The 26,037-nt window shown below is 36.5% G+C and overlaps 2 protein-coding genes across 4 annotated transcripts in view; both read right to left on the bottom strand.

Annotated features, from left to right (window-relative positions):
- Positions 1-16,486, bottom strand: part of RGPD4 (RANBP2 like and GRIP domain containing 4) — a 42,507-nt gene extending 26,021 nt beyond the window's left edge. The window contains exons 1-18 of the mRNA XM_032226118.1: positions 16,225-16,486; positions 13,454-13,521; positions 12,566-12,677; positions 12,192-12,344; positions 11,442-11,672; positions 10,411-10,556; positions 9,956-10,148; positions 8,720-8,810; positions 8,179-8,388; positions 7,831-8,009; positions 7,563-7,738; positions 6,926-7,049; positions 6,444-6,605; positions 4,431-4,568; positions 4,201-4,347; positions 3,187-3,363; positions 3,023-3,106; positions 1,125-1,260 (exon numbers count right to left, since the gene is read on the bottom strand). Of these exons, the coding sequence (XP_032082009.1) occupies positions 1,125-1,260; positions 3,023-3,106; positions 3,187-3,363; positions 4,201-4,347; positions 4,431-4,568; positions 6,444-6,605; positions 6,926-7,049; positions 7,563-7,738; positions 7,831-8,009; positions 8,179-8,388; positions 8,720-8,810; positions 9,956-10,148; positions 10,411-10,556; positions 11,442-11,672; positions 12,192-12,344; positions 12,566-12,677; positions 13,454-13,521; positions 16,225-16,299 (2,602 nt within the window). The 5' untranslated portion in view covers positions 16,300-16,486. The remainder of the gene's footprint in view (positions 1-1,124; positions 1,261-3,022; positions 3,107-3,186; positions 3,364-4,200; positions 4,348-4,430; positions 4,569-6,443; positions 6,606-6,925; positions 7,050-7,562; positions 7,739-7,830; positions 8,010-8,178; positions 8,389-8,719; positions 8,811-9,955; positions 10,149-10,410; positions 10,557-11,441; positions 11,673-12,191; positions 12,345-12,565; positions 12,678-13,453; positions 13,522-16,224) is intronic.
- A 6,102-nt stretch (positions 16,487-22,588) lies between these two features.
- LIMS1 (LIM zinc finger domain containing 1) overlaps positions 22,589-26,037 on the bottom strand; it is a 54,116-nt gene continuing 50,667 nt past the window's right edge. For all 3 annotated transcript variants that reach the window (XM_032226761.1, XM_032226760.1, XM_032226759.1), the window contains exon 10: positions 22,589-24,187. In XM_032226761.1, the coding sequence (XP_032082652.1) occupies positions 24,073-24,187 (115 nt within the window). In that variant the 3' untranslated portion in view covers positions 22,589-24,072. The remainder of the gene's footprint in view (positions 24,188-26,037) is intronic.

Here is a 26,037-nt window from a genome sequence, read left to right as displayed (position 1 = left end):
TACTAACTTTAACGTCAAAACAAAATTTGTAAACTGGTGTCTTCTCAGATAGGATTCCCTACTGCAAGATTAATTTAAGACTGCTGATAATCATAAAAATATATCCTAAAACTAACCTTTGCTGCAAATTTAATTGCCCACAGTTCACAGGAGCCAACATAAACCTTAGTGACACTTATTGAAAATAGATTTGTTTTCACCTCAGTTACCTTGGAAACATTCCCCATGAGAAGATGACTACCAGATTAGCAATACTGATAAAAACTCACCGATAAGGTAATAGCTTCATTAAATGTAATTATGCACCTCAAGGAAAGATCTACAGTTAGGCCATAATACTCCCTTCTAACTTCTATCAATAAAAATAAAATAAAAAATTCTATAGCAAACAAAATCTATAGTAATATGAATGCAAAGTTGCTATTTAATAAATGCTATTTAATTAATAAAAATTAATCATCTTGTAAAACTTAGCTACAGATTTCAAGAAATTTTAAGGTCAATATTAATTTAACCCTAATTGCAAAGCACGTCTATCCTAAAACTAAATTCAAATTTTATCCTGATCCTACTGGCAACCATAACAAAAATACCTTTAATGGTACCCCAAAATGCAATTCCTACTATATAGGAAATTTAAGATTACTAATTTAAAAAAAAACAAATGGTACCCATAAATAACTAAATGGAAGCTTAAACCTAAACCTAATACCAAAAGAAAATTCCTCCCAGATTTTAAAAAGCCAGTCACTGACATTCAGTGCTGATTCTTTTACGTGTTTAAAGTGAGAATCTTTGCATCCTTGGTTGAAAGTGAATGTGTATAATTCCTTCTACTCTTTCATTTCTGAGGGTATCTAAAGTACCTTAATAAATTATGATATTCTCCATCTAAAAATTCTAAATTGTTTATTCCACATAGCTACCAAGTGCTTCTTTAATGGTGAGAGAGGCTCATCACTGTGTTTCATCCCACTCAAAATGACAGTCCATTTTTTTCTCCTCCCCAAAATAGCGTGTATTTCAATACTAGCCTCTCCTACCAAATAAATTGGTTCTGTTGTGGGTAAATACATTAGTGTTACTAGTCCCAGTAAAAAAAAATATTTTCATTATATACATACCAGTTAATGGTGCTCCATGAAAGTTTTGTGCTCCCTGGTACCCATCCGGCATTGTCTCTGTTGCATAGCTTTCAGCTGGCCACCGATTAGACAGATTTGTGTTAGAGTTGTTAAGTTTCATTTCTTGCATTTCATGCTATGAAAAAGCAGAGGCTGACATCAGTGATCCTAACACCAATGTACTTTCAAAAAATCATAATACAATAGAAAAAGGAAATCAGTGCATATATATCCTAATACATCCTTCTTTAGGGAGGTAAAATTTTCATTAATGCTGTGGTGATGAATCATGGATCATGAAAAAATAAAAAGTGGAATTCACCACAAAATGTTGCTATTAAAATGGTTTCTTTATATTGAAAATGTCTAGGCTGGCCAGATCAATTCAGGCTTCAAAAAGAGAATTAAAGAGGCAACAAGCAATTCTCCTAATCCTACCTTTGCATAGCTTTATCTTTACACTTTACAACATTTAAGGGTTCCTAGACCCAAATCTGAGCATTTTAAAGCCACAAATAAACAGGAACATGGTATACTGAAGAACAGGGAAATGGTGTTATCAAGTATAATTTTGTGTGAAAAATAGCCCTCCTTCCATAATTCAAGTCAGAGAGTGATCTATCAATGATATTTTATATTCATCACATTCCCCCCCATTCTAATATCTTTTGCTCATTTTTTTCAGAATTGGAGCCTACCAAAAGAAAGAGCATGAAAACATATCTCCCTACCTTCTTCCACATCCTCTCTGAATTCCTTGACTTCTTTTCTAACCAGGCTCTCCATCCACTAGCAAGTAACATTTTGAAACAGTGGAACTGGAATGGCTATAGATAACTCTGTATCAGCAACTTCTCCCTGCTTTCTTTTTCAACTAATCCAGTCACTATTCTATAGTTCCCGTATTAGAAAGAAATTACCCATGGGGAGCAGTGGTGGGATACGACCGGTATGTCCCGGTACGAGCATACTGGTGCCTGCTGGGAGCACCAGGTACTGTTCCGGTACAGTGCTCCAGAGGGCCTGCCCTCCTTACCTGTATTTGAGCCGATCGGGCTTTAGCGCACACGCACCAAGCATACGGCGCCTGTGTGACACTCTGCCGAGCAGCTGGAGCGTCACGGAGTGTTGCAGGTGGTAAGTACGCATGCGCACGCTGTGCAAATGCTGCACGAGTGCACATGGTGTATGCCCGGCCCCGTTGCACCGGGATCTAGAACCCACCAATGATGGGGAGCCACCATCAGCAAGCTTGCAGATATTCCTATCTCCTGATAGTGCTGTTTTACCTGTATTGATCTAGGTCAGTGGTTCTCAACCTGTGGGTTAGGATCCCTTTGGGGGTCAAATGACCCTTTCACAGGAGTCGCCTAAGACCATCAGAAATCACATATTTTTGAATTTAATACAGAAAACATAAAACAATTTTATGGTTGGGGGTCACCGCAACATGAGGAACTGTATTAAAGGGTCGTGGCATTAGGAAGATTGAGACCCACTGATCTAGGGAATTAAGTTCAGTAGCACTAATACTAATAAAAGTAAGTGCAGATCAATTGGTAAAAAGGATACCATAATTAGTCATCTGCCGAGCAAAGTATTTAGTCAAATTTGTAATCAAACTTTGATTATATTTTAATCAGATTAGCAAGAGCTTCTTGTTCTAAATAATTCATCAGGCAATTTTAAAATACATTTTCTTTATTTCTTAATTCAGGAATCATTGTCCTCCAAAAATAAAATCATAAATGTTGTAGTATATTATTATAATTGTTTGCATATCATCTTTTGGGATTTTTGACACCCATCTCAATTCTGCCTGACAACATTAAAGTACCACACGGATGTCCTAGAACAAAACTTACAACTTATGCTTAATGTACAGTTGTTTTGTTTACCTTAATGGATTCCACTTGCTGACAAATCATCTGCAGCAGAGACTTCTGATCCTCGACCCAGCGAGGGGGAGTTTTGGGAGAGAACTGAAAAAACAATTGTTAAACCAATTAAACTAATCAAACTAATGAAAATACATGAGCTTTCAAACATGTATTTGACATACCTTGTAACTTTTACTTGGAGATAATGAAAATGCTGTGGGTGACGGCGTAGAATGTTTCACTTCTGATTCCACATGGTGGCTCAAGTTATTCACAAGACTCCTTTCTTCTCCATTATCTCCAAGATCTTGCATTATGCCTTCCAGCATCTCCTTAACTGTTCTGATGGATACAGGTAACTAGGGAAAAAAGTATAGTATATGTCTGATTTTAGATTCATTGGGCATATAACTGTGTAACTGAAGAAATTATGTTCTGCTTTTATTCAAGCATATTTGATTTTACAATTTTCTACCTCACTGCATTAATTTAGATGATCATAGAAACTTAAATCAGAGTTTTTATAGAAGTGCAAATATTCTAATTGACACTATTCAGGGTTTTTTTTAAGTATGACTTGAAACATCTTCTAGGATAATTTATAAATCATAATTCTCACATCTCCTTGATCCAAAAGTATCATGTGTTATTTAATGTGTGACCCACAGCAAAATGTCAAAGCATCTAGTAAATTAGAAGTCAAGTCACCTCATAGAGTGGGTTGAGAATAGGACTTCCAACAATCTTGGAAGAGCACTGGAATTCAAGAGAAGTACAGAACTGAAAGGATGCATGTGCTTGTATAAGAAGCTCTACTAAAGTTATTTTTTTTTAAAGCCTGGGATGAGCCTAAAACAGATAAGTTGACTATGTGGTCTTGGAAGGGATTATAACAAAATGGGGTAATTATTGTGTGGTGTTGAAGAAACAAGCCTGATGGGGTAAGAAGCTCTGAGAAAAGTAACTGGGTGTCTTTATGGGAAGTGGGCTTCCATTTGAGTAGGAAATTGAGTTCAAAGGAATATGTGTTGGGGCTCAAATGCCATCCATCTTTGTATTCAAGTTTCTTGAGTTTCCATATATTATAGCCTCTTTTAGGAAGCTGCAGCTATGCTTACTAAGTCGTCAAACCTAAAAAGTTCCCACATAGAGATATCCCTAAGAATTATTTTTAAAAGCTAAACTAAATCATTAACCTTCTCAATAACAGATGAATCCATGCAGCTCTCATTAATTATCTTTAGGAGATAATCCCTGCTTTTTTTCAAATATTTCCTGCCTTCTTCTTGTTCTTCTGGTGACAGACCATCATTTTCTATCTCTTCAGCTTTCCTCTGGAAAATCTATCAAACCAAAAAAGATTGTCATTCTGTATGTCATTCTTAAGGAAAGGGTAGAGAGATCCCATTTAGAAATTCATACTTACCAAAGCAAGATTCCAATATGCAACAACATTTTTAATAGCTTCAAATGCATGTGTAGCATCATCTGTTTTACCATCAACAGCATCCAAAATAGCAAATGCTATACGTGCTTCTTCTTGATATTCTTCAACCTGAGAAAGCTAAAAAAAAATACCAATTTGTTAGTTTTACCTAAACAATTTCTCATTATACAAATGTTTCATAAATGTCAAACTATGGTAACTTGATAATACCTAAAAAAAAACAGTCATTCTAGTGACAGAGTAGCTAAACATGAACCGGCAGTCCTAGACTAATGACCAGTCAAAATTATGACCTACCTGAAAAAAGGGTCTTATAACCCGGATCTGTAATTCCAACACTGGAAACACCCCCCCCCCCAAATCTTCTGGTCGCATGGCTGCAATTCGGGTACTCAGCAAACAGTCATTTGCATCATCCTGATGTCACCTGACTCATTTTACAATGGTTTTGTTGAAAACCAGGACTTAATTCTGGTTTCAACAAAACCATACAATAGTGAAGAATGGGGTTGAATGACTGCAGTGTTCGTTTTACAACTATTGTGTTCACTTAACACTGCAAAAATCTTTGTGACCAACCTCTTTTATGACTGTTTTGACTTACAACTGTAATGGTTGGGCTCCAATACTTTTGTAATTCAAGGACTTCTGTAATACATTCAGAATTATTATCAAACTTGTTTCTAATTAAGCAGAATGGAGGGTTCTTTACTTCTACTTCATTCTTTAAATACAGGGGAGGCAGTTTACTGTCACAAAGACTTTGAAATCATACTTACTAACATTTGGTATACTAGTACATAAATATCTAGATATGTTTTTGCCCTTTTTATCAGTACCATGAGTTTCAGGTAAAGAAAGCACTGAAATCGCTTTTGGGTAAACCACATGGAGGACACAGTTAACAATATTTTATATTATCACAAACATATTTCACATAATACACAGGGAGAATTTTTATACCAAATTTTAATAAACTTCAAAAAAATTCCTTCTGGTTGTGAATTCTACATACTGTATATACTCGAGTATAAGCCTAGTTTTTCAGCCCACTTTTTGGGCTGAAAAAAGCCGCCTCGGCTTATACTCGAGTCAGTGAAAAATTTGCCCGAAATGGAGGAGAAAAAGGGGCGGGGCCATGCCGCTGGGTGACACTCGTGAATGGCCGTGCCCCTGTGAGTTTCCCCTCCCTCTGTGTCAGTTTGCCGCGCAGCGCGCACCGCACCATCCCCCCTCCTCACGTTCTAATGTAATGCAGGGCTGTCTTACGATTCCCCTTCCTCCCCCTCCTGCCGCTCTGCAACGATGTCCCACCTCCTCCTTGTTATGGCAAGCAGCCACATAGCGATGTCCCACCTCCTCTGGTACAGTGATCCAATGATAGGAATCACTGTGCCGTGTGTCATAGGAGGCGGGACATCGCTCCCGCGGCTGCACGGGACATCATCATCACAGCGGGACATCAGCATCATGAGGTGAGTGAAGTATTTCATTGAATACACCGCTAGTTTACTGTTTTTCTTTGAAATAAATATTCAAAAACATTATTGGTATCTATTTTTATTTTTGAAATTTACCGGTAGCTGCTGCATTTCCCACCCTAGGCTTATACTCGAGTCAATAACTTTTCCAGTTTTTTGTGGTAAAATTAGGTGCCTCGGCTTATATTCGGGTCGGCCTATACTCGAGTATATACGGTAGTTCTGGTACACCATTCCTTAGACAATTTAACTTTTTCAGATAATCCAGGAAAAGTTGAGAAACAATGATAAGTACTTTATGACAGGATAATAACTGAAACCCTATGTACTACGATAGTTAATTTTGTGGATATGGGCAAGGATATTTAGCTTCCAGTTCTAAAGTGTAGCAGATGACCTTTGCTTATAGGATGGAAGGTAAGCAGGTAAAATTAGAAGTAGAAACTGGACACATTAAAAAGGTGGTCTGCTGTAAGATGCCTAGCCCAGAAAAATTCTTAATCTTCTTTACCTGAATATCTTCACTATGAAAATGTTTGAACAATGGGTCAATAGGTTCAGAAATACTCCTCTTTTTCTTTATTGTCTCAAGCATTGGCAAAACTTTCTTCCAATAATAAACACTTCGTCCAATGTATTCCCTCTGATCATAGAAAGAATTGAGACTGCAGCCCTATGGAGTAATACAGCATAAATTATTCTTTATTAGTTGTAATTCTTGTTACCTAGCTCATATTTCTCATAAACTTCATAATTCTGACTACATTGCAGAAATATACATAAATTTTTGTTCTTTTTGGTAATCATATGTAGATCTCATTAGATAATTACTGGAATCAATCATTAGATAAATTATACTAAAACACAGTATCTATTAACTTCAAAATCTGGATTTACACTATGAGATCTAAATATCTGTGCATTTAAATGAATGGAATTTACAAATTTAAACAATAATTTTACATTTGCTGAAAATGGCAGGAGCCTACTTACTGTTTTAAGGAGACTTTTTGCCCAGTGTACTATAAGAGATGGTTGAAGGCCATGTTTTCCTAAGGCCCGGATGATGTTCAGTTCATGTTGAACCAAAAGTCTTACTTTTGCTGCTGTTCCAGGTCTGAAAAATAATATTGATACAGAAAACATTTCAACTGAATAATATTCAAATTGTTTGATCTTGATTAATAAGCCAATGTATTTTAAATATAAATGATAAATAAAAAAAAAAATCTAATAGCATAAATATATAAAAGGCAGGCTTCTCAACCAAACTATTTATGATGTCAGACCAATAGCAATAGCACTTAGACATATACCACTTCATAGTGCTTTACAGCACTCGTAAATGTCAACATATTGCTCACAACAATCTCGGTCTTCATTTTAACTGACCTCTCAAGGATGGATGGTTGAATCAACCTTGAGTCGGTCAGGATCAAACTCCTGGCAATGGGTAAAGTTAGCCTGCAATACTTCAGTTTAACCACTGTGCAATACAAATCTAATATAAAATTTCTGATAAAATTAAGAACCCATTTGAATTGACCAATCTGAAAATGGTGAAGAAGCAAAATCAAATGTTGACCTCTATGGCATATTCACAAGAACATCTACAAGCCAGGCTACTTACACTGCTTGCTTATGAATGAGTGTATAAACTGCATCCCACCAGGCTCTTTGTCTTTCAGTACAAAGTTGCTTGCATATTGGCAGTGGCAAGAATCGAGGCTGATGTACAGTGTACTTCGTATTAAACTTCTCTTGTAATTGCAAGTTACTGGTAAATATTACCCCAAGTAGAAACACCTGTTCATAAAATACACGTTAAATTGTATTAAAAATACAGTACATGCTCATGATATTTCAATAAACTCAATGTAGAGAAAACATTTTCTTACTTCAAGATCCAGCATACAGATGGATTCAGGAGCATTGGTTTCAAGTCTTGATGTCTCCTGGGGCAAATGGAAAAGCTGTTTTAGCCATTTACGAATGGCTGGCACAGCTGGTGCAGAATTCCACTGCAGGCCAAGCCACGTGATATGCTGGAGACTACCATCATGTGCTCTAATGGCACCTTTGAAAGAAAAATTGACTTCTGAAAACATGTGGCACAACATAAGAATGCAGGGATGAAACTAGTGTTGTTGTTTTAATTTAAAAATACTTTGAATTCCAGTTTAATTAACTATACCTTATGTATGTAGTATACAGTAAAAATTAAGCATTCAAATCAAATATCTTACCAATATCATATCTAGCTAGTTCTACACATTCTGGAGCCTGTACACCAACATTTTTGATATCGTCTGTGCCGAGAAATGAGTTCTCTTTAGAGGAAGCATCCCCCAAAAGAGCATAAAATAAAGCAGAGTGTCCACTCTCATTTGCAAATGACTCAACGACCTCTGTTAAAAAATCCTGTTTGCCATAGCTTAGGTTTAAGAGCATATAGCCTGAAAAATGAAAAGACAGTGATTAATTACAAGAATAGATTCTATTACACCAAAAACTACTTAGAAATCTATAACTTGAATTCAGATATCTTAGGTTTCTTAAAAGTATGCTTAAAATTAATAAGGAATATAAGTCTAAAAAATCTCAAATATCTGTCTGAGAATAGACTATTCTCAAGATAGGTTTTTATCAATTTCTAAACCTATGAAATAATTTAATATTTTAAAATTGTGACTGTTACTTAAAATTTCTTCAACTTTCAACAATTGCATATTTTGCTTGATGATGCACTGATTAATTCAACAAAACTGCTATTTTAATTTATATTACCAGACTGGCTCTGTCGGTCACAGGCTAACATTTCCAACTTTTCTTGTTCAGCATGATCTCCTTTTATTAGTTTTGACTTTGGTCTTGGAACCTGTTAGAAAAATTATAGACAAATATAGGGAACACTTTTGGCAGGAAAATATATGAAAAACATATTTTTCCCCACAAACTTCAGATATCCTGGACAGTCATAAAACCTTATTATATTACTGGCTGAAAACAGCACTCATTCTGATTTTATGCTACAACAAAGAGATTACTCTATACAGAATTACCTCAATATCATAACAAAACCCAGTACGTAGCCCACTAAGGATTGATTTTGCACTTGAAGGCATTGACATAATATTTAAAAAATAAACAAAGAGAACCTAAGGAAAGTTTAGGATATAGGGAAAATACATGAAATATAAACCAAGACAGACCTCCCACCCCAAATAGACTGAAGAAGAAATTCACATAGATCCAAGAAGAGGAGAAATACAGATGAGCTACACTCTTTTATCTCTCATTCCATTCTCCCCACAGCATCCCCATTTAGGTTAAATTATCCTTCCACCATCAGGAGATTCCTTTGCGATAGTGGTGAATATTTGTAGCTTGATTGTAGGATGAGAGTGGAGATTCATTCTCTGAGCTTCGGGGTTGGTTTCTGAATGTTTTTGTTACCAGACTAGGTAATATCTTCAGCGAGACTTAGGGGATGTCAGTGTCGGTGTTCTTCTGCTTATAAGGGCTTCATGTAGTCAATAGGTCTTGTGCTGGGAAGGTCACCTCAGGTGAGGGTTTGGTATAGAAAACTATTTCTGAAAATCTATTTCCCATTTTTTTTCATCCTAGTCAATCGCTTAGGCACCAGAATAGAATTTATGCCTCAACTTGGGGAAAGTATACAAAGAAGCTATGGGGGGGGGGGGACACTCTCTTCACATGTCTAATTTTATCTTTAGAGAGGATATGAATAAGAACATATTTCTTTAATTCCTACTCTTATTAATACTTTTCAAATTGCTGCCTTTCTATTTCTGTGGAAGAGAAATAATGGGCAAATGGGAATGCCAAAACTCTAAAGTTGTTGAAAGATGTCTTTATGTATACCATTTTATACATAGGCAATACATATCAATGTACCCAAGTTGGAAAATAAAATGTATGCAAAAATAAGAACTGATCCAAGCCTTATCCCCATTTTCATAGTATACAAACCTGAACAGAGGAACATTTAAAATAGTTTACCTGAAAAGCGAGAAGATAACACAAAGCTGCTAGTTCAGAAACAGCTCTCCATTGCATCTCACTCTGCTGGGCCATTTTCAGCAGCAGAGTTCCAGCATGCATATAGAAATGTCCTCTCATTTCCAGGAAAATGACAGAAAGTTCATCACTTCCATCTGCATGTGATTTTACCAAATGAAGTGTATGATCAAAGCTACAAAAAAAAAGTAACAAGTAAAAATAGGATTTGGTCACATTACAAAAAATAAGTTGGTTCAACATTGCAAATATGTAGAGAAGCATCCCTCCCCCCCTCTCACACACACACACACATAGAAAGAAACATGACAAAGTGATTGATAAAATATCAAACTGGGCAAAGGGTCATTATTGAAGAGGCAGTATAGAAAGACAATGCTTCTGGATCAAAAGGGCTAGAATTTGAAGAGTTCCATATGATATGCAAAGTGAAATACCTTTCAAGTGATGATCTACTTTCTTCTACATCTCTAGCAGAAAGTTTCATTACTACCAGATTACAGTATGCCAGTAAAAGATCCCTTTGAATCTTTCTCCAACTAATTTTATCTGATTCAGAGTCCTCTACAGATTCCAGATATTCCTATAGGAAATAGTTCAAAATAACAAGCAATATTGTAATACTTACTTAAACATTAGATTTTCATTACATTTCATTTCATTATGCAAGGAGATCATAGTTCACTGTGAATCAATTCAATCATATTTACATAAATAGATATGCAGGTTGTAGAAATTATTTTTCAAAGGAAGAGCAAAAAGCTGACATTTGGAACACAAACTGTGCCTCATTAATCCATTTAAATGCCTAAGAAACAAAACTAAGGTCTCAGAAGAATGTTATTCCCAACAAACTCATCTGAAACAAGGAATGCTAATATACTTTGTGCATTCCGGATGATTCCTAATATCTGCCTCAATGCCTTAAAATCAACCACAATGTAGATCATGGAAACAAATTCCACCTTAGATAGAAGGTGGACAGATATCCTGGACCCCAAGTATTGCAAGCAGGAAAAAATAGCTACTAGACCCATTCCACAGATGCTTCGTAAATCCATTGATATTCACTTTTAGAGCTGTTTTTTATGCTTTTGTTTCAGGCTGCAGAAATGCAACATTTCTGGCTATAAATTCAATTTTTGCATAATGTTCAAGGGTAGGCAGGCAATGCATGTTTTCCAGATATTTTATATTTCAGCTCCATTAACTGTCCTGCCACTGGCCATACTGTTTAGAATAATTGACAGTCTTAAGTTTAAAATATCTTTAGCCTACCAGGCCATTTATGAGCTGAAACAACTTCAACATGTGGGAGTAACTATAAGATATTATTATCGCAACAACCATAACTATGTAAAACTAAAACTATCTTTATTTGCTTGCTCAAGGGAAAGCAAGAATGCATGCTATAATATTTCCTATAGAATATTTTTTTCAATATCTGTCAGAACACAAGTAAACAAACCTTAAATGTTTGAACAACACAGGAACACCATTCTAAATTTGACCGTAAGGATATTTTCTTCTCTGCTTCCTGGCAATGTGCCACAGCATCGCCAAGCCTGTTATTTGATAGGTATAATTTTACTAATCTGATATTAACATATACATCATCTGGTCTAGTGTACAATTCTGTTTGAATCAAGTCAAAAAGTTGGTTCCATCCATTTTCACTTCTACAATCCAAGAGGCTTTCCTGTATCAAAAATAAAAAAGGTAAGAGTTTATCATTTTTTAATAAGCATGACCATTTGAAAAATAAATAGTATCATTTTTGAGTTTTTTTCTAGAAAATTACAGATAAAATATGTAGATTTTAATATTGATTACAATATAAAAATTATCAAGGAAACCATTGCTATTTGAATATGTAACATTATTACTAGATTTGCTTTTCAAAATTAGTAAAAAAAATCTCCAGACTATGCAAGCAAGTTTGATAAACTATTAGATTATTGCCAGATTTAATTTTAGTTATAATATCATCTAGAATTTCTGACCAAAACTTGTGTTTCACACTCACTATACACACAGTCATTTGTTGCCTGCTGCAATCTTGCAGCTATCAATGAATATGTTATAATCAAACCAGGAATTAGACTAAAGCAACATACAATCTGTCCCCCCCCCCCCAAAAAAAAAAAAAAAACTACTGAGAATGCTTGGAGATTGTATAATGATGTTATGTTACAACCACGTATACAAAAAAAATTACCTTCAACCGGAAAATTGAAGGACTTCCAGGGAAAAGTTTGGCTGCTCTCTCAATCCAATATTTTGCTCTTCCATCAGTAATATCATTGCTACATAACAGTTCCGCAATCTTCAATACAAGATCTTTCTGTGTCGGATTCAATTCCACTGAACGCTAAAGCCCCAATTAAAATGATGAAATGTGTGTTCGATTACATTTTAAAATATACACCAAGATATTAAAGAAACATTAAAGGTATGGGAATATATGTAATTATGTTATTATAAGGGTAGAGAATAAGAATATTAAATGAAATATTTAAAATACTTTATTATTTAAACATACTTTAATTACTAACAGCAATGTTGTAAAAACACCAACTCATAATTTCTTACTTTATAACAGCCCACTGCTTTTTCAATATTATTTTCAGCTTCATATAGTTGACCCAAGAATTTGTGTGCTTTGGGATCTCTTTCTTGGACATTGAGATATATAGATATATACCTTCAGAAAAACATAGCATGTTAATATTGTGGCAATTGATCAGTCAGGACAAATTATACCATTATTTTTCTAATATTTCTTTAAAGTAGAACTATCAGCATTAAGTTTTATATAAGCCCGTTATCCAAGATCACAGCACTTGATATTAAGCAATGTATATCATTAATTTTACATATAGTAAAATGACAGCACCTTGATAGAGCTACTGCAGCAGATCCTTCACCATAAAATAAATTAAAAAGTTGGAACCCTTTTAATTAAAATTAAAATCTTAAAAATACAAACAAAGCCTTAATTTAAGAGACTGATGGGAGTAAGGGATGTCTGTTAAAGATGGATGTGCATTAGCCAAGTGGTTTTTTTAATGCACCAAACACATTCACAGACAAAAACAGAAATTCGAGGCATGATGGAAGATGGGTGGCAAATAAATTTAATAATAAAATGAATAAATAAATTATACACAAGCATTTAAGATGCAACCAACTGGCATGCCAATGACATGTTACACCCATAAAACCATGTGAAAGATGAGCATCAAATCTAAGAAACTCTGGAGTCAGAATGACCCCTACCTAGTCTTAGAGACCTGGGTGACCAGAAACCAGAAATCCTTTAGAAGTAGTGAACCAATCAGTGTCATAGATAACATTAAGCATTAGACAATTTCAAGATGCAATACTCTCAAGACCCAGTTTTTTTCTGTTAATATGAAGCCTCTTGAATCTAAAGTTTACTTATGTGTTAAAGCAACTATTTCAAAAAAGATTAATTACCTTTTAGCAAGTTCATACTCCTTTGCTTCATAATATAGCTTAGCAAAAAAGAATCCTTTCATGGATTTCTAAGAAGAAATAAGCAGTTTCTATTAAAATATTGATTCGGATATAAAAAATGGAACATTCAGAATTCTATGCACATACTCCTATTGTAAATATTGAACACATACAGATTCTACGATAAGTAATTTAAGTTCACTCCTAAAAGATATTTGAAAGAAATTACAAACACATTTAGATTAAATGTTAATTTCTGTTATTACTATGTCTTTTTAAAGTGTTTATATTGATCATATTTTTACTCTATAAAGTTTATACTTTATTAATCTTATTTAGCAGCAATTATCCATGTAAAATGTGATCAATCTGGCTTTCTACTTTTTAAATCTTAACTGTAAAAAAACCATATGAAAAGTGTTTGTGGCTATTCCACAAGCCAATATAAAAACTCAAACTGTAAAATCACTTATTAAACTTACTTAAGAGAACACTTATTTAATGCCTAAGATTTATCAAACTCGTAACCTATCTTGCTCAAAGTAAATAGACATCATTCAAGCACTAAACAATCTAAACAAATATTCCAGATTAGATCACTAATAAAGAGTTACAATTTTTGTACTCTTTTACAGACATAAAATTGGATTTTACATGTTACAGCCATAAATCCATGTGAAAGATGACGATCTGCAGATTCGGTAGCCCTATTGTTATTTTGAATGCTTTAGTTACAAATCTCTTGTTCACACCATTTTAGGAATGATATATTCTGATTTAAGATCAGAGAAGACTCATTTATTTCAAATTTTATTTTCTGCTAATTTTAAAAATCTAAAACCAGACATTCTCCAACAATTTTGGGCTGACAGGTATTTAGAATTTTCAGAAATGGTTATGAGCAACCTCACAAAATGGCTGTATAGATTGCTGAACCAAATACCCATTATCCAAAGACAAATTTATGAAGGTGTTTCAAACTGCTACCTACTCTCTATTTTAGTATTTTTCCTTGGGAAGCCAAAGATAGAGGTAGAGGTCAGGAAACAGACATCACAAGCAATATTAGAGCTCTTATTTTACTGATATGTTATAATAACAAATTCAAAAGTCTGTCATTTTCTCCTTCCCTCCCTCTTATACCAGAAAGTCAAGGCAAGACAATTCTGAGTTTCCTTCTCTCATGTTCCTGTTTATTCAAGCAAGTCCATGTTTTCCTAATGACTGTCACATAGTTTCAAGAAAAGCATTAGGTTGCAACTACCTACCATGTTATTGTCTAACACAGCAATATTATATGCTTAAATATGAACTTATGCTTTGAAGCACGATGACCCATTTTTAAAAAGGTAAATGAAACACTAAGAAGTAGATGGAATAGTTTTCTTAAAATAACTTTTTTGGGTGGGGGGAGACTGCCTAATGCCAGTCTGAAATGGAGATAAGTATATCATCATTTGGTAATGGCAGAAGGCGATACACTATTCCAATTCTCTAGCCGTATATCATCACCTGACCTGTCCTGGTTAATATCAACTCCAAGTGAGACCCCCAGAGGTTGGGTGTCATCACAGAAAGTTGGTTGCAAAACTTTCTTATATTTCAAAGTTGTCTTATATTTCTATGTTATCTCAAAACAATTTCTAGATACAAATAAAAAATGTCAAAACACAAAGATGACCTCTTCCAGAAGTTTCATATTGCAAGTAAGATGTGCAGAGGACGTGGTGGCTCAGTGGCTAAGACACTGAGCTTGTTGATCAGAAAGGTTGACAGTTCAGCGGTTCGAATCCCTAGCGCAGTGGTTCTCAACCTGTAGGTCAGGACCTCTTTGGGGGTCGAACAACCCTTTCACAAGGGTCGCCTAAGACCATTGGAAAGCACATATTTTCAAAAAAATACGAAAAACATAATTTTTTGGTTGGGGGTCACTAGGAAGGTTGAGAACCACTGGCCTAGCGTGTTACTTGTCCCAGCTTCTGCCAACCTAGCAGCTCGAAAGCATGTAGAAATGCAAGTAGAAAAATAGGGACCACCTTGGTGGGAAGTTAACAACGTTCCATGCGCCTTTGGTGTTTAGTCATGCCGGCCACATGATCACAGAGATTTCTTTGGACAGTGTTGGCTCTTCACTTTGAAAGAGAGATGTGCAACGCCCCCTAGAGTCGGGAACGACTAGCACACATGTGCGAGAGGAACCTTTACCTAAGGCAGTGCCCACAAAAAACATAGTCACCTTGCAAGACTTTCTCAAGACTAAAACCTCTGAAACCCTACATCCCGTCCAAAGCCATACTGAATGGACGGCTACCACACTGGCATCGTTAAAGTTCAGACCAATCAACGCAATGGCATTCTTCCCTTCATTCTGAGAAATATCGCCCACCAGGGTCGGTTTAGTCCTTAATTAAAAGCTGAAACTCAAAGAATTCATTCATGAAATTTGACTTGAACTGCTGGTGGACCGCTGCGCAGCCCGTGTTTTTGTTTTCTATTCGACAGATTTTTTTTTAACAAATAGGCGAAGAGCCAACGGAGTTCAAAGCCCAAGGAATGAAGTCGCAGTCGGCTCCTCCCCCGATTTAAGCCCCGAAAAGACGCGGCACATGGGACGCTCCCGCCCCCATCTGCCTCCCGTCCCCTTCAAGAGGCGCAGCGTCCGCTCTTCCGCTCACATGCGGCAGCGCCTTCGCTAATTGGACAGCTCGAAAACGGCCGCCTTTGAACGCCTTAGGAACGAAAGCCGCCCCCACACAACTGCCCTCGCTCACCTCCTTCGGCGAAGGGGCCGAGGCCTGCAAGGAGGAAACATAGCGGTCGACTTCCGCCCTGCTGCGCCTCATCATGGTGGCGGCCCGGCAAGCGCCCGGGCCGCAGCGCCCTTCTCGGCAGCCGAGGCCGAGAGAAAGAGCCCAAAGGAGCCGGAGGTAGACTGAATGCAATCACCTCTCCCGGAATGGTGACGCCGTCAGACGCGAAAGCTCGCGCAGAACTAAATACCGCTGCGACGTCATACGGATCGCGACGGAAAGAAGAGGGAGACAAAGCGGAAGTGACCTATGATAGGCGTCGCATTTCATAGAGTTTTTTTTATTTTATTTTAAAAAAGACGGTTTGACTCGTTTTCGTGCTGGAAGGGGAATTCTGGGAGTTGAAGTCCACGCGCCTTAAAGTTGCTGAGATGGAGACTGGCCCGCTGGGGGCGACGCTTCCGTGGTTTAGGAAGTGAAGTGAAAATTAGCGTTTGGAAACGAAAACGAAATTCAGCAAGTGGGAGAAAGCTATTTCGGAATATAAGGCAGCGAGGAAACTATGCTGCTGTTTTTTTTTTAACCTTCCTAAACCCTGGAGAAATGTACCTATCTGGTCGTTAAAAGGCATCATTGGCTTGATACCACAAAATTAGCAAATTATGGAACAGTTACACATACAGAGGCAAGGAAGGAAGGGGGACCTTGATTAAAATTTTTATACCGAGCAACAAAAATTTTCATACAACGCAAAAATAGTATTGTATTTTTTTATTTCAACATAACTACAATTTACAAATATAAATTGTAACTGTTGCCAAACATCAAAATTTTGATCGCGTGACCAAGAGGATGCTGCAACGTGTGAAAATGGTCGCTAAGTGTGAAAAATGGTCATCAGTTTTTTCAATGCCATTGTAACTTTGGTCACTATACCACCTTTCTTGCCACAGTTCTTAAGTGAATAACTGCAGCTGATAAGTTAGTAACATAAGTGAATCTGGTTTCCCCATTTGGCTTTATCAAAAGGTCACAAAAGGCCCCAGGACACTGAAACCGTCATAAATACGAATCTGTTGCCAAACATCACAATTTTGATCGTGTGACCATGAGGATGCTGCAACGGTCACTAAGTGTGAAAATGGTCGCTAAGTGTAAAAATGGTCATCAGTCACTTTTTTCAATGCCATTGTAACTTTGGTCACTATACCACCTTTCTTGCCACAGTTCTTAACTGCAGCTGGTATTTTGTATTTTGGATAGAATGTTTTTTTAAATAGTCTAAGACAATTTAAAAAAAGAATCCACACAGAATAAATTGAAGTAAAACATTTCAAACTATTCCACACAGAATAAATTTAAGTAAAACTATTTTTAAAAATTCTATGCACAATATATTTCAAAGTATTGTGCATAGAATTTTTAAAAATGGTTTCACTTCAATTTATTTTGGATAGAATCTTTTTTTAAATAGTCTAAGACAATTTAAAAAAAGAATCCACACAAAATAAAACTATTTAAAAAATCCTATGCACAATAAATAAAATATTATTTTAAAATACATTAAAAAATAAAAGGAAAAAAAAACAGCTCACTTACCAGCAGGCAGGCACTCCAAGTCAATCCAGAATGATGTAGATGTTAATACAAAGAACTGAGCAAATTAAAATGGTGAAATTAGTCCCAGGGAAATAAGAAAAATATTTCACCATTTTTCCCACACGAGCTGACCTCCAACCTCCGTACCCCTCCCCTCCGGAAAATCCAGGAAGCAACACTCACTACTTCTCTAGCCAAAGTATTTCCTGGAGCTCTATGGTACTGGGTCATCTTTTCTTATAAAAGGAGGTAAAAAAGGCGGCCGGGGGGGGGGGTTCCCTTTTCTTGCTTTAATGTTTTAATATCTTCAATGAAAGTACTGAGACAGAGAAGAGGTTAGACAGAGTGTCTTTTGTCTTGCCCCGGTTAGGATTTCTTAAGCAAATCCACTGGGCTTTCAACATGAAGCCAGAAAATCGGGACTTTTTTAAAACGCCTCGGGACACGGGACAAATTGTTAGAAATTGTGACTGTCCCGCCAAAATCGGGATGTCTGGTCACCTTAGTTATAATGTGAAACCAAGATTGAATGATTGCTTCTATTAACTGGGATTTATTGCTGGGTCGCTTCTGACTAACAAGTTTCTTTAGTTTGATCCATAGATTTTCAATTGGGTTATGGTCTGGGTTATTCGCAGGCCATTCCAGAAGTAGAATATGATTATCTTGAAACTCCAAAAGAAAGTGGTGTTATTAGTCATCAACCTCAAAAATACACTTCCCAAAAGGTTTCCACAATTTTGGCCACTACTGTAGGTGAAAAAGCTGCTGCAACTTTCCTACAAATCTTTTATTCATTTGTCAGAAAATGGATATTTGAAACCCACAAATTTGGCCGATATTTTCTTTTCCATATATACCCGGATGGTGAACCTATGGCATGCGTGCCACAGGTGGCACACAGAGCCATTTGTCAGGGCACACAAGGTGTTCAGCCTTTTCTAAAGCCATTGTTTGCCCTCCCCAGGCTCTAGAGGCTTTATAGGAGCCTGGGCAGGGTGAAAAGAGCCTACCCCCGACCCCCGGAGGCTTCAGGAACTTCCCTGAAGCCTCAGGAGCACAAAAAACCAGCCCTATGGGCAAACCGGAAATTTGGGAATGGACTTCCGGTTTGCTCGTAGGGTCGGTTTAAGCCCTCAGAGTTTTCAGGGGCTTAAACCGGCCCTACGAGCAAACAGGAAGGTCCCTGAAGCCTCCTAAAGGTCCCTGAAGCCTCCGGATGGCCTCTGGGGGTGCGCAAGAAGCTGTTTTCGCCCTCCCCAGGCTCCTATAAAGCCCTTGGAGCCTGGGGAGGGTGAAAAAACCATGCAAAAAATGGGGGGAGCGCCTCATGCGTGCATGCAAACTGGGGGGGGGAGTCACATGTTGCATTATGGGTGTGGCATGCCCGTGCACGATCCCCCTACGTCCCCCCCTTATGGCATGCAAGCCAAAAAAGGTTCGCCATCACTGACATATACTATAGTGCGGCAGTCTTCTAATGAAGTAATAGTTTATGTACTGTAATGAAACCTAGTTTACTTAATTTTACAAGCTCTACTGTATGTGCCTTGCTTAACAGAAATTAAATGCAAATGTTAGATAGTTATAGAACCTAGGTGAGGTATTTGCAAAATATTTGTATTTTATTTTAATTCTAGAATTAATGTTTTTTTTCTCACAATATTTCATCAGTCTTGGGGAGTGCCGTATTAGTGGGAGTTTTGTCTTTTTTCTGATAGGGTTCAGCATGAAGGCTTATATTGTCCACGACCTTGCTACCTTCTTAGCAAAACTTCAGTATTTTTAATGGTGTGGCTAAATGGAATGTATTTATTTGCAGAAAGTCTTGGTGACTATTTAGAGCCATATTCAGATCACATATAGCAATAGCACTTAAACTTATATACCATTTCATAGTGCTTTACAGCCCGAAGCAGTTTCCAGAGTCATCATGTTGCCCCCAACAATCTGGGTCCTCATTTTACTGACCTCAGAAGGATGGAAGGCTGAGTCAACCTTGAACCCTAGAGGATGGAACTCCTGGCATTGAACTGAATTAGCTTGTAATACTGCATTCTAACCACTGCGCCACCACAGCTCATATGTCAGTTAACCTAGGGATCCTAGGATAGTATCTGGCCCACTTGGTAAACCATGATATCTCTTTTCCATCAAACCTGAGAAGTAACAGTCGGTAGAAGATTGTGAGAATAATGTTTAGGAATGTACCTAGCTCCCAGCCATTCTTGCATTGTTCGTCAGTCTGGAGAGTATTAGAAATAGCAAGAATGCCATGGAGATGGCTGAGAATTGACTGATATCAATGGACATCAGTAAACTGGAAGTCTTCGTCATTTTTTTAGCTGTTTTGTCAGGCATGCATCTACTGAGCTCATTGGGTGGAGGGCACAGGCTTGCTAAACTGTGGCTCTATGATCACAAAACATATTGCTATTGTTTCTGACATGTACCACAGTTCATATAATTGCAGTGATATACTTCAGATTGTCTTCGGTGATAGTTTCCCTCTAAGCCTTAGGACATGGGCCTCATTTTAGCATCAGTTATGTGTGGAGATCATGGCAAAAGTAAAAGTTGGGTTTTGGAAAAAATAAATACCAAGATATTTAGAATAATGTACTTCTTCAGTGTATTGTCATCAAGAAACCATTTAGGTTTTTCTTTTGGCAAAAAAAACCCCATTATCTTGGTTTTTGGGTAAATGGGCAGGTGAGATGCCTGATTAGGACATTATAAATATTGAGGTTCTGGTTTTTTTTTTGTTTTTCCCAATGCTATACTTTTTGCCTAATTAAAGGCATCTAAGAGCAGGTATATTTAGGTTTTAGTGGAAATAGATAAGGGCAAATGCAGTAGGTTGATAATGTGCGAATCAAGGAACAATTGGAGAAAGGATCTCTGCAGGAAGGATGCAACTAAGGAATAAGCTGAATCAGAAAAAAAATGTGCAGAGTGGGCTGGCTAGTGGAAAATGAGTGAAGCATTTGAAGAGGACAGCTTGGGAGTCCATGAGGAAAGCTTCACCAAGGGATTGGAATTCCAAGAAGTTCAAGGAAGAATTTATTTTTATCCACTTTCTCTGAGTTAAAAGCAGGTCTAAAAGTGAAAGCCCCATTAAGCTGTCTGAGTGAGCACACCAAAGTAGAGATAGGGAACTCCAGTTTGAATGAGGGAAATCGTTAAAGCTCTCTTTGGAAATTAATATGTATAAAGAAGTAATATGTTAATGCCACTGGATATATTAGTAACTAGAAATTTAAAATATTTGCTGGAGAGCACTGTAATCAAAAACACTATAGTAATTAGGAGAGCTCCTGTTCTCTTTTCCCACCCACTGACATTTAATTATGAGTGACTGTAACCTGCAATTTGCTCAAGCTTTTCAAAGTCTGCATAAACCAAATTGTGTCCTTGAAAGCCATCTTATCTGCATATAACAGAATATAACAGCCCCTTAGCCACTGATGATGAGAGAAAAACGGATGGGGGAGAAATGGCACTAGGATACAACTACTGCATTTCACTTATTTTTTTCCAATAAATAGCCATATTTCATCTATATGCAGTTGCATAGAAATACCATTTTATATAGATCAGACCGGTGGGAGGTTCCTACCGGTTTAGACCGGTTCAGCCGAACCGGTAGTGGTTTGGCGGCCTGGGTCCCTGGAACAGGCAGCGACCCAGGCCTGCCACGCCCTTGAACCGGTTCCCCGATCGGCGCCATTGGCACCGCTATCTTGTTTTTCAGTTCTATGCATGCACAGAACAATTTTAATTGCATATGCATGCACAGCATGCATTAAGCACACGCACAAGGCACGCACACAAGTGAACTGATAGTAGTGCTGGCCGGAACCCACCCTTGGAACAGACACATCCGTTTTCTCATGTTTGAGGTCATCGACCTAATTAATTTCATCTACCAATTTAAAACCTAAGGATAGATGAACACGTGCCACATAAAGGTACCTGGATGGTTGTTAAATAATTTCTAAACCAGATACTGCAAAGTCACCGTAAGTATTTATTCCCTCTGCCACAAAATAATCATTTCTGTAGGATGGAAAACCTGACTATTCACAAGCTAGAATTCTTTCCCTGAAGATATCTTCAATAGAGAGATTTGCAAAATTCCTTTTTTTCTCTTTTTTCTATAGAAGTATCTACATATCAATTATCTTTAAGATATCTATCTCCATGGGATGGATATAAATGAATAAGGCAATTGGCCACTATTAAAGTTGGTTAGTTGTTGTTGAACTTTGATGATACAGCTTAGGTGTGCTGGGGCAGTACCTGCCCTTGGGTTTGTCCACCCCTGCTATAGGATGTTCTGGATGTTACAATTCTCTACAGCAGGATGCTTTAATTATTGTTCACACTATAGAAATTAAAATAGGATTGAGGTTTATGCTTTAATCTCTTTAAATATTTGATATTGAATAAGTTATTATTAAACATTAAAAAATATACCATAAGATTTTTAAACTTCAGAGTTGTAAAATTCAAAATAGTTTATTAGTGAAAATATATATTGTACTTCGGAATTCAGAATTTTTTAAACAAAAACTGCAATCAACATTTTTACTTATAGGTAAATCTCTTTGAGTTCAAAATGCTTATTTTAGATAAGAGTATTATTAAATAACCTAGGTACCATTGAACTCAAAGAATTTTATTTCCGAGTACTGAAGTTTGCAATATTCATTTAGGTCCTGTCCAAGTATAAATAACAAACGATTGTCACTATATTGTTGATTCATTAACACAGTACATGTCCATAATTGAAATACGTTCAGTTTTTATTTCATGTAAAATTTAAAAAAAAGTGAGCTGAAGAGGGAAAGGAAGTGTGCTTTGCATCCTTAATACGTTCCATTATTTTAAATAAAGTTCAAAATGTTTGGTATATGCCACTTCCTAGAGTATAAGATGTATATTTCCTAATAAAATAATATGAGTAAATATTTTGAATAATTTGTAAATATACAGCATAATTAAGGCACAGGGAAATAAAATACCAAAGGTTCCAAGAAAAAAATCCTTATAAAATTCAAGTAGTTGAACTCTGTTGACACAGAAACATGTTGGCATCTCACACTTTGGGCTTCAGACTTACCAGAATGTGAAAGTATTCACTGCAGTTCTCAAACAGTTACCATTATCAGAAACTTTCTGAACAAATCATTTCTGCACTTGTGATTGCTTGGGTTAAGGTTTGCTTACAATTCATCCCCAATTTGACTACTTTTTTTAAAAAAAAGAATCTCAATAACTTAAGTTATTTCTGTTGAGCTGAAGACAGAATCAACAAGATGTCCTGATAAGAATATAAACTTCCTAAATCTTAAGAATGTTTGCAATTGCCATTTTCCTACGATACCAACATAATATTGGAAAACTAATGTCTTATCAGTTCATAAGCTAATATTAAACAAGAACTCATTGCTTACAAAAAAATCTGTAGTCTTTTGTCTCATAATTTTTAACACCAGAGGTGACAGTTTAGAATCAAAGGAAATGCATCTCCTTTCCTGATTCTAAATAATATGAAGTATAACATTTATTAGTTAAAATATACTTTAAAGCCCTCACATCACAAGTCTGATTTTGGGGTGGAGGGGATTATTCTGACCCGTATTGGTAAATACTATGGCCACCAGCCCATGAATTTTTCTAATATTTTTCTATATACTTAACCATGTACCTAATCCGATATCTGCCTACAGAGCTGAAAGCCATTAAATTCAATGGGATTTTAGTGTTTATAAATTGCCAGCTTTAACAGTTTTACTTTGTTTTGCTCCAGGAGTCACTCCCTGGCAGGCACATGATCTTAAGGTCTAGATTATTTGCCAAGTGAATTTGCTTTCCTAATCTGCTGGGCTGGTTGAGAATTTTGGAAATTAAAAGATCAGCACATTTGGAAAATTCTAGGTAAGAGAGACTGTGCTAGATGATGTTCATTTGAAATCAGCATCAGTAGTCCAAGAGAGTGATTTCTATTGCAATTTAAAGGCTATGTTTTAATCTTCCACTTAAGACTGAGTTCTCTAAAAATATATATAAACACAGAATACATAATTTAAAAGGTACATTTAGCATTACATAAGACATTAAAGATTTTATGGCAAGGTATATATTTTTGAATTAAGCTAGTCATGCAGGAGGATTTTTTTAGGAGCATAGATTTCATAGACACGATGAAAGTAAATGGGGATATGAATCTTGTTTCCTTAATTTTGCATAGCAAGATGAAATATCTCATTTCCTTCCTAGAGTTTCAGCCAATTTTTTCAGTCTCTTCTTGAGCTCCAGTGGGAACTTCTCATAGCACTTCTTACAGACAGGCTTCATATCAAATTCCACAAATTTATTTCTGAAAAAAAAAATACATTGTTGAAAATTAACCTTCACAATACAAATTAATATTCACAATTCACCATAAGTAAACTTATTTCTCTTTATATATATAAAAATTCAGTTTAAATCAGGAGAAGCAGAACATTATACAATCTGAGGCTTGGTTAACATCTGTCAGAAAACACTTTCCAATAAATCTGTCCATCCTATTAAAATTCAAGAATATTCTTATTATTTTTTCAGAAAACCACCCCACCTCAGCATAAATACCATATTTAATTTCTGGCATGATTCTCTTCACCACCATATCTTCCAACATATATAGAAAAATAAACTTTTCTATGACTTGTCCTCAGTTTCATAACTTTTGCCATCTTGATGTTTAGGAACCATGAAAAATCCTGAAAAAACAGTGACTGCTTCGGCCAATTGCTAAAGGTGGAAGGTGAGCATTTCAGATACTTAATTAAAACTTCCAACTGTTTGGAACAGCAGCTAACGGGAAGAGCACATCAAAAGAACTGTAGATCAATGAAATCAGCTGCCAAAAACAAACTGTAATGCTTGGTGATCCTTGACAGCTGATAAAAAGAACTGGTAGAATTAACCTGTTCAGTTAATTTATGCAATGGTACCCTGCTTCCCAAAGTTGTTGAAAATTCTCAAACTGCGGCAAATGTCTGTTGATAGGAAAAGTATGACCAATGCATTGAAAAGTTTTGCAGAGACATCTGTGCCACAAATGAAAGCAGCATTGCTCACCACCTCTATCCATTTTATAATCACACTTATCATGTTGTGCGCACATGGCAACAGGAAAGGGAGGGGGGCTTTCATTGAGACTTATATTATTTTGATCAGGGGTGTCAAACACGTCACGTCATCACGTGATGCATCCTGACTTCCCTCCCTCCTTTCGCTAAAGTGTGAGTGGGAATGGCCAGTCCATTAAGCATTGGGCACGCGGGTTTGACATCCCTGATTTTGATGAACGAATTGGATCTTGGAGATACAACTGCAACTTTGAGAAAAGATTGGTATTTAGAAGGCTAATAGTTCCCCATCTCTATTCATTTCTATTTTTCCTTTGGGTGCTTTCATGCTTAACTTTTGAGTGGGGGCTTCTCCATATAATCTTGATTATACGTGTAGCTATGTATAGTATTTGAAAGTATTTTTTTAAAAATGATTTTAAAACCACCGTACTGTGCAGCCATGTGTGAAATAGAGAGCTACAAGCTTCAGATAATATCTAACAAAACATTTCTCTTTAAGGGGAAATTCTTTTTTCCTCTCTTAACATCTGCATGTAGAATTATATGGATAGTGTTAATGGAAGAAGTCATATACAGTGACTTTACACGTCCTGCGACTATATAAACTAGGAGTTGATTTCCAGGGTAAAAGCCTAATTTTCACACATAGAGCAGATGATAAAAATGCTTTTACAAATAACTTTTTTGCCAAATATCTCTCACGTTAGAAGAGTGAATTGATTACCTTTAAAAAGGCGTAAGTTAAGTTAATATGCTACATGTTTTCTCAATGTTCTGAATGAATGTTTGTAATTGATGAATTTCAACCAATAGTTTCATAAACTGCAAGATAAATAATGCTTTAGGGATCCATCAAAATATTTCATGTAGCCATTTTATCTTTTCCTCTTTAACTGATGTGGAACAAATAGGTTGGATAGGACCAGAAATTACAGGACTATCACAAATGAAATTACAAAGTTTCACACACACACAAGACTTTTCTTGGGCCAAATTGTTGAGGTGGGTGCAGTGGTGAAATTCAGCTGGTTTTATCCGGTTCGGATGAACCGGAAGTGCTAGCGGTGGGAGGCTCTGCCCACCCACCAGG

Source organism: Thamnophis elegans, chromosome 11 (genome assembly GCF_009769535.1).
Source record: "Thamnophis elegans isolate rThaEle1 chromosome 11, rThaEle1.pri, whole genome shotgun sequence".
NCBI classification, from domain to species: Eukaryota; Metazoa; Chordata; class Lepidosauria; order Squamata; family Colubridae; genus Thamnophis; species Thamnophis elegans.
The sequence above is the reverse complement of the archived record's forward strand: the minus strand, read 5'-3'. Positions and strand labels throughout refer to the sequence as shown.